This window comes from Calypte anna, chromosome 4, assembly GCF_003957555.1.
Source record: "Calypte anna isolate BGI_N300 chromosome 4, bCalAnn1_v1.p, whole genome shotgun sequence".
NCBI classification, from domain to species: domain Eukaryota; kingdom Metazoa; phylum Chordata; class Aves; order Apodiformes; family Trochilidae; genus Calypte; species Calypte anna.
The window spans coordinates 11,716,782-11,730,058 of NC_044247.1; the positions used below are offsets into that span (position 1 = coordinate 11,716,782).

The window sequence follows — 13,277 nt, forward strand, 5'->3', positions numbered from 1 at the left end:
CTAACCTTTCTCTAGCCCTGGAAAGAACTTCAAAGACTGTGATATTTGAAAATTCTAGAATATAACTTGCCCTTAAGATGCTATGAATGTCTTTTGATACTCCCTGTACAAATGAAGAAAACTCTTTGCTTTACAGAGGACATTTAGCAATGATGGCTGTGCATTTTTTTGTGAGACATCTGATCCTCACCTACTGTAGATGGGGGTGAAAAACGATGCTAACAGCACTAACAAGTGTCCTCTCTCTGCCTGCTCATAGAGTTCAGGAGTCCTTCTCTCCAAGCATTGCAGGAGAGGATTTTCAGGAGGCGATGAATAAATTTTGATCCCTCTGATTAATGCAGTTAAGGTCAAAGAGATTCTATCTGGAGCTATTTAAAATACTCTTAACTTGCAGACATACTGCTGTCAGTAGGGCTAAGTGCCTTATCTGGCTGAGAAGTGTATACAACCCTTATGAAACTATTCTTAAGTATTCTGGTTACTATCTTTAGCTCTAGCTCATAACAAGACAAAAAACACTTAGCTAAATGTAGTCCTGAGGTGCTTAATCCAGTTAAGAATATTTTGTCCCTAAGTGTCTTCTAGGTGACTTTTTGTAGCTTGCCATCCTGCTGCATCATGCAAAAAAACTTCTCTATATGCTCAGGCCTGTGAATTCTTTAATGGCTGTGAGAGCCTCAAAGTCTGATGTCAACTGAGGACATCATGAAGCTGTCAGTGTGTCCAGAGGAGGGTCACAGAGATGTTCAGAGGGCTGGAGCATCTCTGCTGTGGAGACAGGCTGGGAGAGTTGGGGTTGTTCAGCCTGAAAAAGAGAAGGCTCCAGGGAGACATCATAGCACATTCCAGTACCTGCAGGGGCTGCAGGAAAGTTGGGGAGAGACTTTATACACGAGCATAGGGTGATAGGACAAGGGGCAATGGTTTCCCTCCTGAAAGAGGGAAGATCTAGATGAGATATTAGGAAGATATTCTTTAGTGTGAGGGTGGTGAGACACTGGCACAGGTCCCAGAGAAAGCTTCCCCATCCCTGGAAGTGTTCAGAACCAGGTTGAATGGGGATTGGAGCAGCCTGGTCTGGTGGGATGATCTTGAAAGTCCCTTCCAAAACAAACCATTACTGTGATCTGTCATGTTCACTGGGGGTGTTACACTCAGACTGACCTGGGAAACCTCATTCCTCTGCCCCTCACAGCTACATCATCCATATGGCAGTGGGATGTGAGAGCTGCAGTGAGAAACTGGAGAATCTGGGCCTTGTTTCCCAGTTCATACTCGGTGAGACACTGTTGTCTCTCCCAGTGACCTGCAGCTTCCCTCAACTTAGTGCTGTTCAAACTGGCCGGGAGGGCAAAAACACATACAAGGCAGAAACCTTGTCAAGGCTTCCCAGGAGTTTTCAGTTCTGAGACAACCTCCGGGCAAGGCAGCGTGACAGCTTCTGCATGAATCTTTGCACTCAAAGCTTGGGAAGAAACCTTATATTTGGCTAAATTTTTGCATATATAAGTTTGGATGGAAAAAATACTTCCTGAAAAATTGTGACAGCTCTGTTTGTGTATTCACAAACATTTTTTATAATTCAACCCATTGCTTTAAAAAGAGTTTTCCTTATACCTACATATCACCAAATTTATTGCAAGTTAGCAGAGCCTCTGTGTGGGTCATTCTTCTGGAGAGGAAACACCTTTTTGATAATGCAGCACTGACCCACAAGCAGCAGTGCCTCAGATAAGCACCTTGGTTCTGTGCTAGCTCAGCAGGGTAACAAACATGATCACACGCTCCTTTTGAACCAGTGAAAAAGCTTGTAACTTGAGCAGCGTGTGATAAGAACAGAAGCATAGCAGATTCCCTGTGGGTAAACTTGTTACGTAGGTGGTGTTTGCAGTTGCAGCTTTGCTGGGGGTATCGCGAGTTGTGTGAGATTTTCCCTGGAAGTTCATCTTCCAAGCTGGAAATGATCACTGGGTCCCAATTGCAGCTTTTTCTGAATCACTGCTGAAGCACATTGAGTTCCTACAAGCTACTCTTGTAATTCAGCTGTGTCAGGAATGTCAGGAGGCTCAAGCTTCTTGCAGGTAACTTCCCTATTACTGTTTACAACTGTATCACACATTTTATCTGAGCCAATTTGTTTGAGCAAGTGGACTGAGATGATTTCATTCAGCTGTAGTGAGCAGGAATTTGGCCTCCTGTCTCATCTTCCTCATATAAACCTCCCCTAAAACACAGCATAGCGGTGGGCTTGGCAGTGCTAGGTTAAGGGTTGGACTTGATTATTTCAAAGGTCTTTTCCAACCAAAATGATTTTGTGATACAAAGCACTCTCACCACATCACTGGTCAGGATCTGTGTTGCTCAGGGTGTTCAGCAGCAGCCCCATAATGTTCACCCCTGCCCTGTCTCAAGTGCCCTTTCCAGTGTGTGCACTTGATGTTCATTTCCTGCAGTGGATCTTCAGCCACCTGCTTGTGTTTCCTTCCCTTTCAGGTGTTTTCACCAGCTGGAGAAATGAAAAGCTCTTGCTAGCCCTTTAGATGGTCACAAGTGTGGGGCTCTGTTTGCTTGCTCACCATGTAAGCCCTGGTAGTGGCAGCAGGTTTTTTGCCCTGTCTTGAGCTGATGCTGCAACTAATCCTAGCATAGAAACAGCCGTGGCCCTCAGCTCATAGCTGGGAGGCCACTTCAGGGACATTAAAAGCTTGTTGAATTTGGAAACCCAGTACTTGGCTGTTGCTTTAGGTATTACTGTTGGTTGTGGACTTGGTGCATCTGTATCCTTCCTGAGGAGGAAACTCATCTGAAGCTCAGCAAGTTTCAGCAGCAATGGTTTCAGGGAGATGGGCACTGTAGGGTGGATGTAGTCAAGAGTTCAGTGTGTTCATCAGCAACTGTTCAGTCACAAAAAAAAAGGAGACTTACCTGTCCCATCAGTAGCAAATCTTAGTGGGAGGCCATAAATCCACCCACGAGTGGGTGGCTGTGGCTTGCACTGACTTTAGCACAGCCGTGTTCATCTTGAAGGAGGTTTAGGTTGCAAGACTGGATGGATGAAGTATGGATCATGCTCACTGGTTTCCATAGCATGCATGCCAGTTAAACTGTCATACTTTGGAAAGATTCTGATATATCCTCAGTGGACACAAGCTAGAAGGGCCATTCCTTCACCCTGCTGAGCCACATGGGATTTTGGATATGAGAGGTCACGTTGGCATTCCCAGGCTGCTTCTGCAGTACCTGGCACTGCACACAGAGCCAGGAGCCCCAGAACATGGTCCAGCTCCTGTTCCTAGAGCCTTTGCTGAGCTTTCAGTAGCTAAGCATGTTCATAATTTAAGGTGGTAGACTTCTTCAGCTTGAAGTGATCGCTGCTCTCCAGGCTAACTCTTGCTGGCATCTATGTTTTAACTGGACTTGTTTTTCCTTCCAGGACTGATTTTTCTCCGTCTCTATTTACATGGTGATAAGAAGTGCTAATTCCACTCCGTCAGTCTGGACTGATGAATCTGAGGAATAGAACAGGTAATTTCTAATTTAGCTTGTAGCTTTCAGTGACTCAGGCAGTGAGAACCACTCCTTCAGTGAGAACTCATGGAGTGCATTCCTATTATGGGACAAAAGAAACCATAGAATTTCTTTGCCCAGGTCAGAGATCTGTACCCTGGGGTAGGGAAGGGAGGGTAGATTTTTGTAGCTTTTACTGTGAGCAGCATCTTTGACTTCCTATCTGTTGTGTGTGGATTTATTTCTGTTACTTTCACAGCTACCAAGCTGTTTCAGCTTTGAATAGTCTCAAAGCAAGGAAAACCATTTGGATGTACCCATTGAGGAATGCCTCTTGGGCACTAGGCAGGGCAGGAGGGTTATGCCAGTGAAAGTGCTCATGAGGGATATAGGTTGTTGCTGCTGTTAGGGACAGGTGTCATCTCTTCTCTGGAGGTGTCTGGAAGGGGTGCAACCCAGCAGAGCTGATCTTGGTGACATGCTGTGGAGGCTCCCCATGCCTCAGTCTTATCCCATCTGAGTCACAGAAAACAAGTCAACAGTGAAGAAGTTACCCTTGTGTTGAATTTTCCATCATTTCACAGGGTTTGAGAGTACTGAGTTGTTGCCAAATATGCTCCTTGCCTGTGCTGCAGTAGCAGTTAAGTGAAACCATCAGTCCACAGTGACTGTTCTGCTGCAGGGACATATAACACCCAGGGAATCCCAGTCATCTCCACTCCTTTTCACTGGTTAGTGCCAGGCAAGTAAGTTTTAACTTGAAGCCTTAGGTGTGACACAGCTCAGATGATGTGGTGGAAGTTCACCAGCACAAGCAGCAGCTGTTGGCTGCAGGGTGCTTGGTATGAACCTGTGTATTATATCATCTCTTAGATGTCCTGATAGTACCCTGCCACTGGCTAATGCTAACCCTTGGGGGGATTAGCACAGTTTCCTTCTTTCTCCTATGCCCTTCTTCTGGGAAAGAAGTCTCACATGCTTTTCAAGCATTGCAGTGCTTCACGTCAACCAGCAGCTTGTCCAATTTCCCAAAGCAAGACCAGGCACAGGGTTGCCAGGTACAGACATCAGAGTGAACCTAACTCTGATGTTTGCAGGGGAGATGCTGATTCCTGTGCAGAGTTCAGAGCACGGGCAGGGTTCCCCATCCTGTGGCAGAAGGAGAGCAAAGGCAAGGGCTGCTCTTTCCCTCTACAATTAGGCTTGTAGTAGCTGCATGTTTGGGTGTGTAGCAATGGTTTCCCTCCTCAAGCCTCAGTAGCTGACAGAACAAGCAAGAAACTACCTAACAAGAGAGGAGTAGAAAGGTGAAACTAAAACATCCAGGACATCATAAAGTACAAACCAGTTTGCTCCATACTCTGACATCCTAAGCAATCCTGTCTCAATAAGTACTTCTATCTTTTCTTTTCAGAGCCCTGTGTTGTGTAAACGAACTGATGGATGAAGATGAGAAGGACAGGGCAAAGAGGTATGAAGAGATGCAGAGAGGCAAGAGTTGAGACTCTCCTGGGGAAGAACTGTAAATGCTGTGTGGTCTGATGCTTGAAGTACTTGGGACCACAGAGTCAAAAAAACCCCATGCAGTTTACAGGCTGTGCAGAGCAGACCACAAACAGCATAATTAGGTCACCATTTTCAAGCTTCTCATGGTGTGTTTGACCACCCCTACAATGGGTCAATCAGCTGAGTGGTCCTTAAATTATATTGTCCTGCCCTCAGAATCTCATGGTATCCCATGGCTATTTATTATCTTGATGTGGGACCCCTGACCTGTGATTTTATTGATATCATGAAGTGCTTCCCACCTGGGGTAGAGCTCAGAGCTCTCTGTGAGGGAAGCCCTGCTCTAGCACAAGTTGGTCTCCCTTCAGAGAGGCATTTGGCTCAGTTCTAAGTCACTGAACAAGAGTGCTGAAACAGAGGTGACTATAAATGTAAATGCTGGGCTGAGAACCTACAAATGCCAACCTAAATATGAACACCAATGCTCTCTGCATACCACAGTAGGTCTAGCTCACAGGAAGCATGTATCATCATGAATGTGCTCATAAAGGAAATTAATTACTACTGGAAGAGGTTGTATGAAAATAGGATTATTTCTGATATAAGCATTGGGAAGAACATTTTGGAAGAAAATGAATGGATTTGCTTTCCCCTTTATTGTTTTTAATGGAACGGAAAACCCTAATAAAACATCCTTAAATCCTATTAATGAGATCTGGAAACGAGCCTTTGGTTTCCCCAGCCAGACTATTAAGGTTGTCTGTTTCATACATCATGGCAGCAGATTTTTAATCCCAGATACAAGAGTATGTGCTCGACTTCATTCTGCAGTTGCCTCTGCACAGTATTTTCTCTCTAGGAGCTGCTTTTGTGAGTACAAGTCAGGGAATAGGGAATCCTTCTTTTGACCTTAATATGTGTGTGTGTAATAACTGCAAACCAAAAGTTCATAAAGGTGAGGTGAGCAAAGCATGAGGGTGTAGATGCTGAGACTTACTTCACTGGAGACATTTCATCCATGAGAGCTTCACCTGATTATCACTGCTTTTGAAACACTGGGAACTGCTGCTGAAATGTGCAGCAGGATTGGTCTTGCTCAAATGAACGTAAATCCTGTTGGTTACCTTCAGGTGTCCCTTGCTGCTGCTGAGCTCAGTCCTGCTGCAAGGTTCTAAGCACCAGCAAGGCACTTATGCCCGAGCCCAATTTTAAACAAATGAGCATTCCCAGGAAAGTTTACATGCTTGTATTTAAAGTGTTTTGCTGAGGCAGGGTCATTTACCTCTCCCTGGGTCGAACTGTAGGTCTTTCATTTTACTTAGTAGCATTTCTCTTTCTGTCACACAGGGCATCACGCAACAAATCTGAGAAGAAGAGGAGAGACCAGTTCAATGTCCTCATTAAAGAGCTTTGCACCATGCTGCAGGGCCACGGCCACCCTCTCAAGATGGACAAGTCCACAATACTTCAGAGGACCATTGACTTCTTACAGAAACAGAAAGGTACTGGTGGGCACTGGTCTGCTCCTCTTGAAGGCCCTGGGTCTGCATTTGCCCAGCAAACAGCTTCTACTCAGAAAATGAAACCTGGGTTTCCCAGGCACCTCAGACCTCCAGAGAGGACACAGACCTAAGTGGGAGGCAGAATAAAGCACAGCATTTGGCCTCAGGAAACAGGCTGGGTTTGAATACAGAGCTGACCTGTTACACAGAGCTATACCTGAAAAGATGCAGTGTTGTCTGCTTTTTAATACAGTGGTGTATTAAAAAATTTTAATACAGTGGTGTATTCCCTCTCTGGCCACCACATCCCCTGGCAAGTTTTGTAGTCTCTCAAACAGAGCATGAGGGAGGCAGAGCTGAGGAACAGCACACACTGCAAACACTGGGGAAAGGGTTTTCTGTGCCCTGTTCCCAGGTGTCCTGGGGCAGGAGGTGACATTCACATGAGCCTTGCTGAAACACCTTTAGGGTCATGGACCCTGCCTGCTCACACTGATGCTCAGCTACTCTGAAATTAGTCCCTTAACCTTAATTTCTGGAGGATTTCTTCAGACCATCCAAAATGTCTCCTCTTTCTTTTCTTGATTTCATTCGTATTGTGATGGCATGGATAATGACTGTTGCATATAAGAAAGCTTTGTGGGGAGAGTGATCTGAGGATGATTCCTCTGAAAGCCTCTTAAAAGAAATCTAGTGTTACTTGAAAATGAAAAAAAATATTCAACTAGCATGAGTCATGTTGCTTTTTTGATGTTTCCTCTTTAAGAAATCACAGCACAGACAGAAGCCTGTGAGATTAGACAAGACTGGAAGCCTTCATTTCTTAGCAACGAGGAGTTCACCCAGTTGATGTTAGAGGTAAGATGAAATTAAAGCTACATAGGTTAGTGATAAGTAATGAGTTCAGTGGAGCAGTTCAGAGATACACAGCTCCTTTTCACCTGTGGGTCCCAATGTTAATGTTAATGATTTCTACTTTGCTGGCACAAAAAATACAAACATAACAGAGACCAGTGTTGTGCTAAATGCTTTGCAGGCAAAGAACTAAAAATATGATTGCTTCCCCTTCATGATAAACAATTTTCCATTTAGGAATGTGGACCAGTTTGGCCCATATTTAATCTGTTGAAAAAGAGAAATTGCCCTTCTCAGAAATGCCTCTAGAGCTTGCACTTTCAGCACAAACTTGAAAGGATCTGAAAAAAGCAGATCTGCTCTCTGCCTCCCACATCCCCTTAGCCAGACAGCTTTTACTGGTGGCTGTGCAGTGCTGAACCTGTGATGGGAATGCTCTGCCTTTTGCTTGGATTGCCTGTAAGTGCATCTGGAGAACAGCTCTGATGCTCTCACCTCTAAAATGCTCGGCTGACCTAGAAACACCCCTTGAGCCTACATTTTCCCTTTCTTAAGGATGCAGCTTTATGGTTATGCTGCTGTCCTCTGCCTGGGACATTGCCTGCCCTGCGTGGGCAGCTGTTCCTCTTCGCCCCACCAAAATCAGGGTGTATACTGGGCTGAGTTGGGAAGTACTGGAGTGTCTTCGTTACTCCTTTTCGTCAGGATGTCATGACTCACCTCCCTGGAAAAGTCTGTTCATTCTTTCTGGGAATTTCTCTCACCAAACAAGCTCATTTGTTCCAGTCGAATCAAAACAAACCCCCCCCTTCCTTAGAAGTGGGAGAGAAAGCTCTTTAATAACTGCTGGCTTGCTGGACTAGCTTAGAGTGCTGACCAGTTTACTTAAAATCAGTGGGTTTTTTCCAGAGAGGGCTTATTTTCAGCAAAGGCAGAGTAGGGCAGTGAGGTGGGGAAGATGTGAATGGCTCCCTGTAGCCAAACTGCAGAGCAGTCTAACAGAGCCTTTAGAAGAGCTGGCTTTGTGCATGGTGCTGAGCAGATATTAAACCTCCCAGATCTTGGTTAAGTATTAGAGAAGAATAGGGAGAGACACTGGGTCAGTGGTACAAGATGTTGTGAAGAACAGAAAGAACACCAAAGAGAAAAGCACATGCAGTGATTTTCGAGGGACAGAGAACTTGAACTCCTGGGCAGAAATCATTGTGAATAAGAAATGGGAAATGAAACAAACATAAAATTATTGTGTCACTAGACTAACAAATGAGTGCTTCACACAATGTAAATAAGGCTTTAGAGCTTTTCCACATAGTCCATAAATTACTAAGAATACAGCATTGTATAATATTTCTGTCTCTGCTTATCCATCCATCCATCCACCCACCCACCCATCCACAATGCTGGGTTTGCCATGATGTTATCTATGATCTCCTTACGCACCAAATTGTTTAACTGTGGTGTAATTCAGAACCTATAATGAAGTTACTGAAGTCACTAGGATTGTGTGGGTGTAGAAATTCCAACCACCAGTGTCTTGCTTCATGTTAAATAAATATTCACTGGGTGAAAAATACAAGTCAATTTAATACTAATGAGCAAATAAGAATATAAGAAGGATGTTGAATTAGACAGCATATGTAATTTTTATTTTCCCACATTGAACTTTAATTTTCAAAACTGATCTATTTTAGTTCTAGGTTGTTAGGAGCATCACCACAGAATAAATTAGCCTATTACATTTTACGTTGTTCCCTTGCTTAATTTTTTTTTCCCTATTTTTTCCTTTTATTATTAGGCACTAGATGGCTTTCTCATTGCTCTTACCACTGATGGGATTATTATTTATGTATCTGACAGTGTTTCATCTCTTCTGGGACACTTACCGGTAAGTTCTGAGACACCCATCCCCCTGCCTTGACCCAGCCCTCCCATTGCAGGGATGGGGATTGGCTTTGTCCAACCAAAGAGGCAACTGATTGGGGGTGGGAAATGCACCAGCAGAATCTTAGAGAGCTTCTTAAGCTCCTGTGAATAACAGATTTTCTCAGGGTCTGCAAGTTAGCAAAAAAACCCCTATGAGAAATGACTGTGCTTTGAGCTCATCACTTGGCAGCACATCTGAAGGAGGGTCTGGGGGGTGTTTATCCCACCAGGTATAGGGAAAACCTTGTGAAATCTGTGCCTGCTGAAGCTCTCCTCAGATAACTCAAAGATGATTTCAGGACTGAATCCATACCCTTCTAATGACATTGGGGTTTTTCTACTTTGAGCCCCTGGTCTTTAGTAACAAATATGTGGCCTCAGAGTTTTCTTGGGAGAATTTCTAGGCAACTCTTGGGTGCAGAAGTTTCTGCTGGCCTCTCAAAAACATTTTTTATTTTTATCTAGTGCCAAGCATGAGGCACCAGTGACGCTACCTGAAGGCAAGTTTGAGCACACAGTTAATTCGGCTGAGTGTCCTGGTGTGCAAAGAAACAAATATGTGCTGACATTTTGGTAGAACCCCTTTAGTCAGGATGTGTGGATTTATCAGCACGGGAACACTTGCAGGTCGAGCTGATTTTGCCAGATGTTCAGCCTAGAAGACAAATGGAGGATGTGAGGAGGAGCTCTCCCACTTCTATCTCATCCTTCCAAAGGGAAACTGTTCAGATTTTCAATCTGATACAATATTTCTCATCTTATTATACTCCCGTGGTACCAGGATTGTTCTCTAGCTTGCATCTGGCTGAACCAAAGGACAACTTCTGGGACCCTTCCAACCTTGTGCAAATAGATACCAGCTCCAGGGTAAAATAACCTAAGGGTTATATTTTGCCCAAGATCCCTTTGCAGATTGACAGAGCTTCCTTGTCTGAATCCGTGCTCCACTGTGGGATGCAAAGGCATGGGGTTGTGCCAGGCTATACTGCTGAACATGACAAAGCATTCTTTTGTATCAGTCAGATTTGGTGGACCAAAACATATTAAACTTTCTGCCTGAGCGGGAGCAGAGCGAGGTGTACAAACTCCTTTCTCCACACGTGCTCATGACAGATCCTGTCGCAGCTGATTTTCTAAATGGTAAGCTCTGCTCTTCTCTCTCTCTGCCAGGGAAATTTGCCAAAGGCTCCCAGGGGAGCCTGCACAGGGCTCTCCAGCTATTTAACTCTCTTCCCTGCCACTTCTCTTTTGCCACAGCTAATATTTCTGGGTTTTAATGGATCACATCATCTGCTGTTCCTATGTGCTTCCACAATTTGGTCAGTGGTTTGGATAATCTTTGTTCTTCTGGCTGCTTTGCATCATAGGACAGGGAAGTTTCCCTCATAAGCTGTTTGTCCCAGGATGTTGGACTGAGCCTGTGAAAGGAAAAAGAGGCTTGGGGGAAGGAAAAGGGTAGGAGAAATCCCAAAGGGTTTTAAGGGTTTTGTCAGAGTCTTTGTTCCTTAGGAAGCTTGCGTGTCTCAGAACACCTCAGAAACCCTACATCTAATTTGAGGAGCAGCCTTCCTATCTGAACAACCCATCTGGATCTCTATTGCTCACTGCTTTCCCACCCCCAAAATGCCCCTTTCCCCCAGAAAATGTCCCCAGCACCAGATCAGGCAGCAGTATCTTCCAAACAGCTCATATTGGGAGCCCCCTTTCCTGGAAGGTTCCCCATGGCCAGGCAGTGCTCACCTCCTGTAAGCAGCAGAAGAAACTGGGCAGCCCTTGTGCTGGGGCTCTGCCCTGGCCCTGCTTTCCCTCTGGCTGCAGCTTCCGTGGACTAATCCATGGAGTTCAGACCTGGGGCAAAAAACTGAATAAGAGCTTGGCATGGTGCCCTCCACCATTAATGGAAAGGCTTAGGGTTACTTCAGTGCCCTTTGGATCTGTGTCCTTCTGAGCAGTGCCAGAACAGAGTACTGCAACATCACTTAACTGCTTTGCACAAAGTCATGGCGTGCACAAGGTCAGAGGAAAATACCAGTGACCCAGTTGCAGGTGGCTGTAAAGCCATGGGAGAAAGGGTGAGAGTGCACTTCCTTACACAGAAACAGCTGATCACTGCTCCTAATAGTTATATATTTACCTACAGGCATCCCAGAAGGGTGTGCCTAGATAGCACAGCAGCAGAGTTGGGATAAACACTGGGACAGATTCAAGAAATGGAGGGTGCTAAAGTGCAGACTTCAAGTAAACATTGTGTGTGTCTCCCTCTCTTCCTCTCATTTCAGCGGAAAAACAAATAGAGTTTTGCTGCCATTTAGCAAGAGGCAGCTTAGATCCAAATGAACCCCTGATGTATGAATATGTGAAATTTGTAGTGGATTTTAAATATTTTACTCATGGTAAGTTACTGTTCCAACACGCCTTCACTTCTCTACCTCTCTCCTTGAAACTCTGTGTTGATCTGTAGCCTCCTAAATGTCTTGTTTCACAGCTGAAAATGCTCCATAATCAGCAGGGATGGGATAAGCTGTGGACATGATGTAAATGTTTTTCATCTAAAAGTGGTGGGGAGGCTGTTGGTCAGAGGAATGCACCCTTCTGCATGCTGTGCTTGAAGTTATGCCAGACTGATCCTACCTCTGTGTGACCCACTGCCAATTGCAAGGCAGCCTACTTATTCAAATAACCAGTAAAATATGCTATTCTGTTAGAAGGTTAAATTCTTTAGAATTTAACTTCTATTCTTTAGAAGGTTAAATAGTTTGAGAAACCTGCAAAATCTTGAATCATGCAAAGGCTGAGGTGGAGAAAGGCTCACAAGCAGACTGTAGCTGCACACTGTGAGCTGCTCAGAGCTGTCTTACAAAGCTCCCCTGCAAGCCAGGGGTAGGTTTATTATGAATGTGTAATTTGGAGCCTAAAGGGTCATGCTTTAAATAACATCAGCATGTATCAGTGTGGCATCGCCTTGTGGGTAGGAGGAGTTTGTTGCTTGGGTTTCATCAGTCATTGTACCTGTCCTAACTTGAAAAGAAATTTCTCCTTCCTCTTCTTCTTAAATAAATTGTCTGGTTGTGTCTAGTGCCTACACCCTCCTGTAATGGCTTTGAGTCAGCTATTGCACGAGCTTTCAGGTCAGCCACGGAGGAGCAGATTTGCCTCGTAGCAACTGTTCGTCTTGTCACACCCCAGTTCTTAAAGGTGAGAGCTCAGCAAATCCATCATCCCCTCAGCACAGGGCACGGCCAGGGTGGGCAGCAGAGCCACTGCTGGTGCCACAAGCTGTGTGTGCAGCTTTGGACCAGGGGGGCTGGGATGCAGCAGCCCCTCGAAGCAGTCGATCAGCAGCACTTTGTGTTTTGTGGGTTGGTAAATGAGTGAGAATGCAGCTGGGTTTGTGAGTGGGAGATGATGTGTGTGTGTTCTGGAATGATGAGACAGAATGTGGGTGCTGGTTCTGAGAAGAGGTGGTTACCTGATGGGATATCCCAGAGCAGGAGGCAACCAGAGCAGCAGTACAAGGTGACCAGATTCACCTATAAAAGGTGATTGCAGGCAGGCTGGAGAGGGTCCAAAGAAGGACCACAAGGATGGTCAGAGGACAGGAGCACCTGCCATACAAGGAGAGGCTGAGAAAACTGGGTTTGTTCAGCCTTGAGGAGAGAAGGCTTAGGGAAGACCTTATTACAATGTTCCAGTACCTAAAGGACAGCTACAGAAGATGGACACTCCCTGTTTACAAGGAGTCCCATGGACCAGACAAGGGGCAATGGGCACAAGTTGCTCCTGGGGAGATTCTGATTGGACACGAGGTAAATTTTTCATCATGAGAAGAGTCAGACATTGGAATGGTCTCCCAGGGAAAGTGGTGGATTCCCTCGTTTGGGAAGTTTTAAGTCTCAGTTCAACAGGACACTGGGACAGCTCACAGAAACTGTAGTACTAGAAGGGTTGGACCAGATGATCCTTGAGGTCCCTTCCAACCTG

The 13,277-nt window shown here is 45.1% G+C and overlaps 1 protein-coding gene across 1 annotated transcript in view; it reads left to right on the forward strand.

Moving 5' to 3' along the window:
- The window catches only part of LOC103528403 (neuronal PAS domain-containing protein 2), a 55,242-nt gene that overhangs the window by 21,778 nt on the left and 20,187 nt on the right, over window positions 1–13,277 (forward strand). The window contains exons 2-9 of the mRNA XM_030449040.1: window positions 3,437–3,528; window positions 4,925–4,981; window positions 6,364–6,518; window positions 7,285–7,376; window positions 9,169–9,258; window positions 10,316–10,436; window positions 11,576–11,689; window positions 12,373–12,491. Of these exons, the coding sequence (XP_030304900.1) occupies window positions 4,950–4,981; window positions 6,364–6,518; window positions 7,285–7,376; window positions 9,169–9,258; window positions 10,316–10,436; window positions 11,576–11,689; window positions 12,373–12,491 (723 nt within the window). The 5' untranslated portion in view covers window positions 3,437–3,528; window positions 4,925–4,949. The remainder of the gene's footprint in view (window positions 1–3,436; window positions 3,529–4,924; window positions 4,982–6,363; window positions 6,519–7,284; window positions 7,377–9,168; window positions 9,259–10,315; window positions 10,437–11,575; window positions 11,690–12,372; window positions 12,492–13,277) is intronic.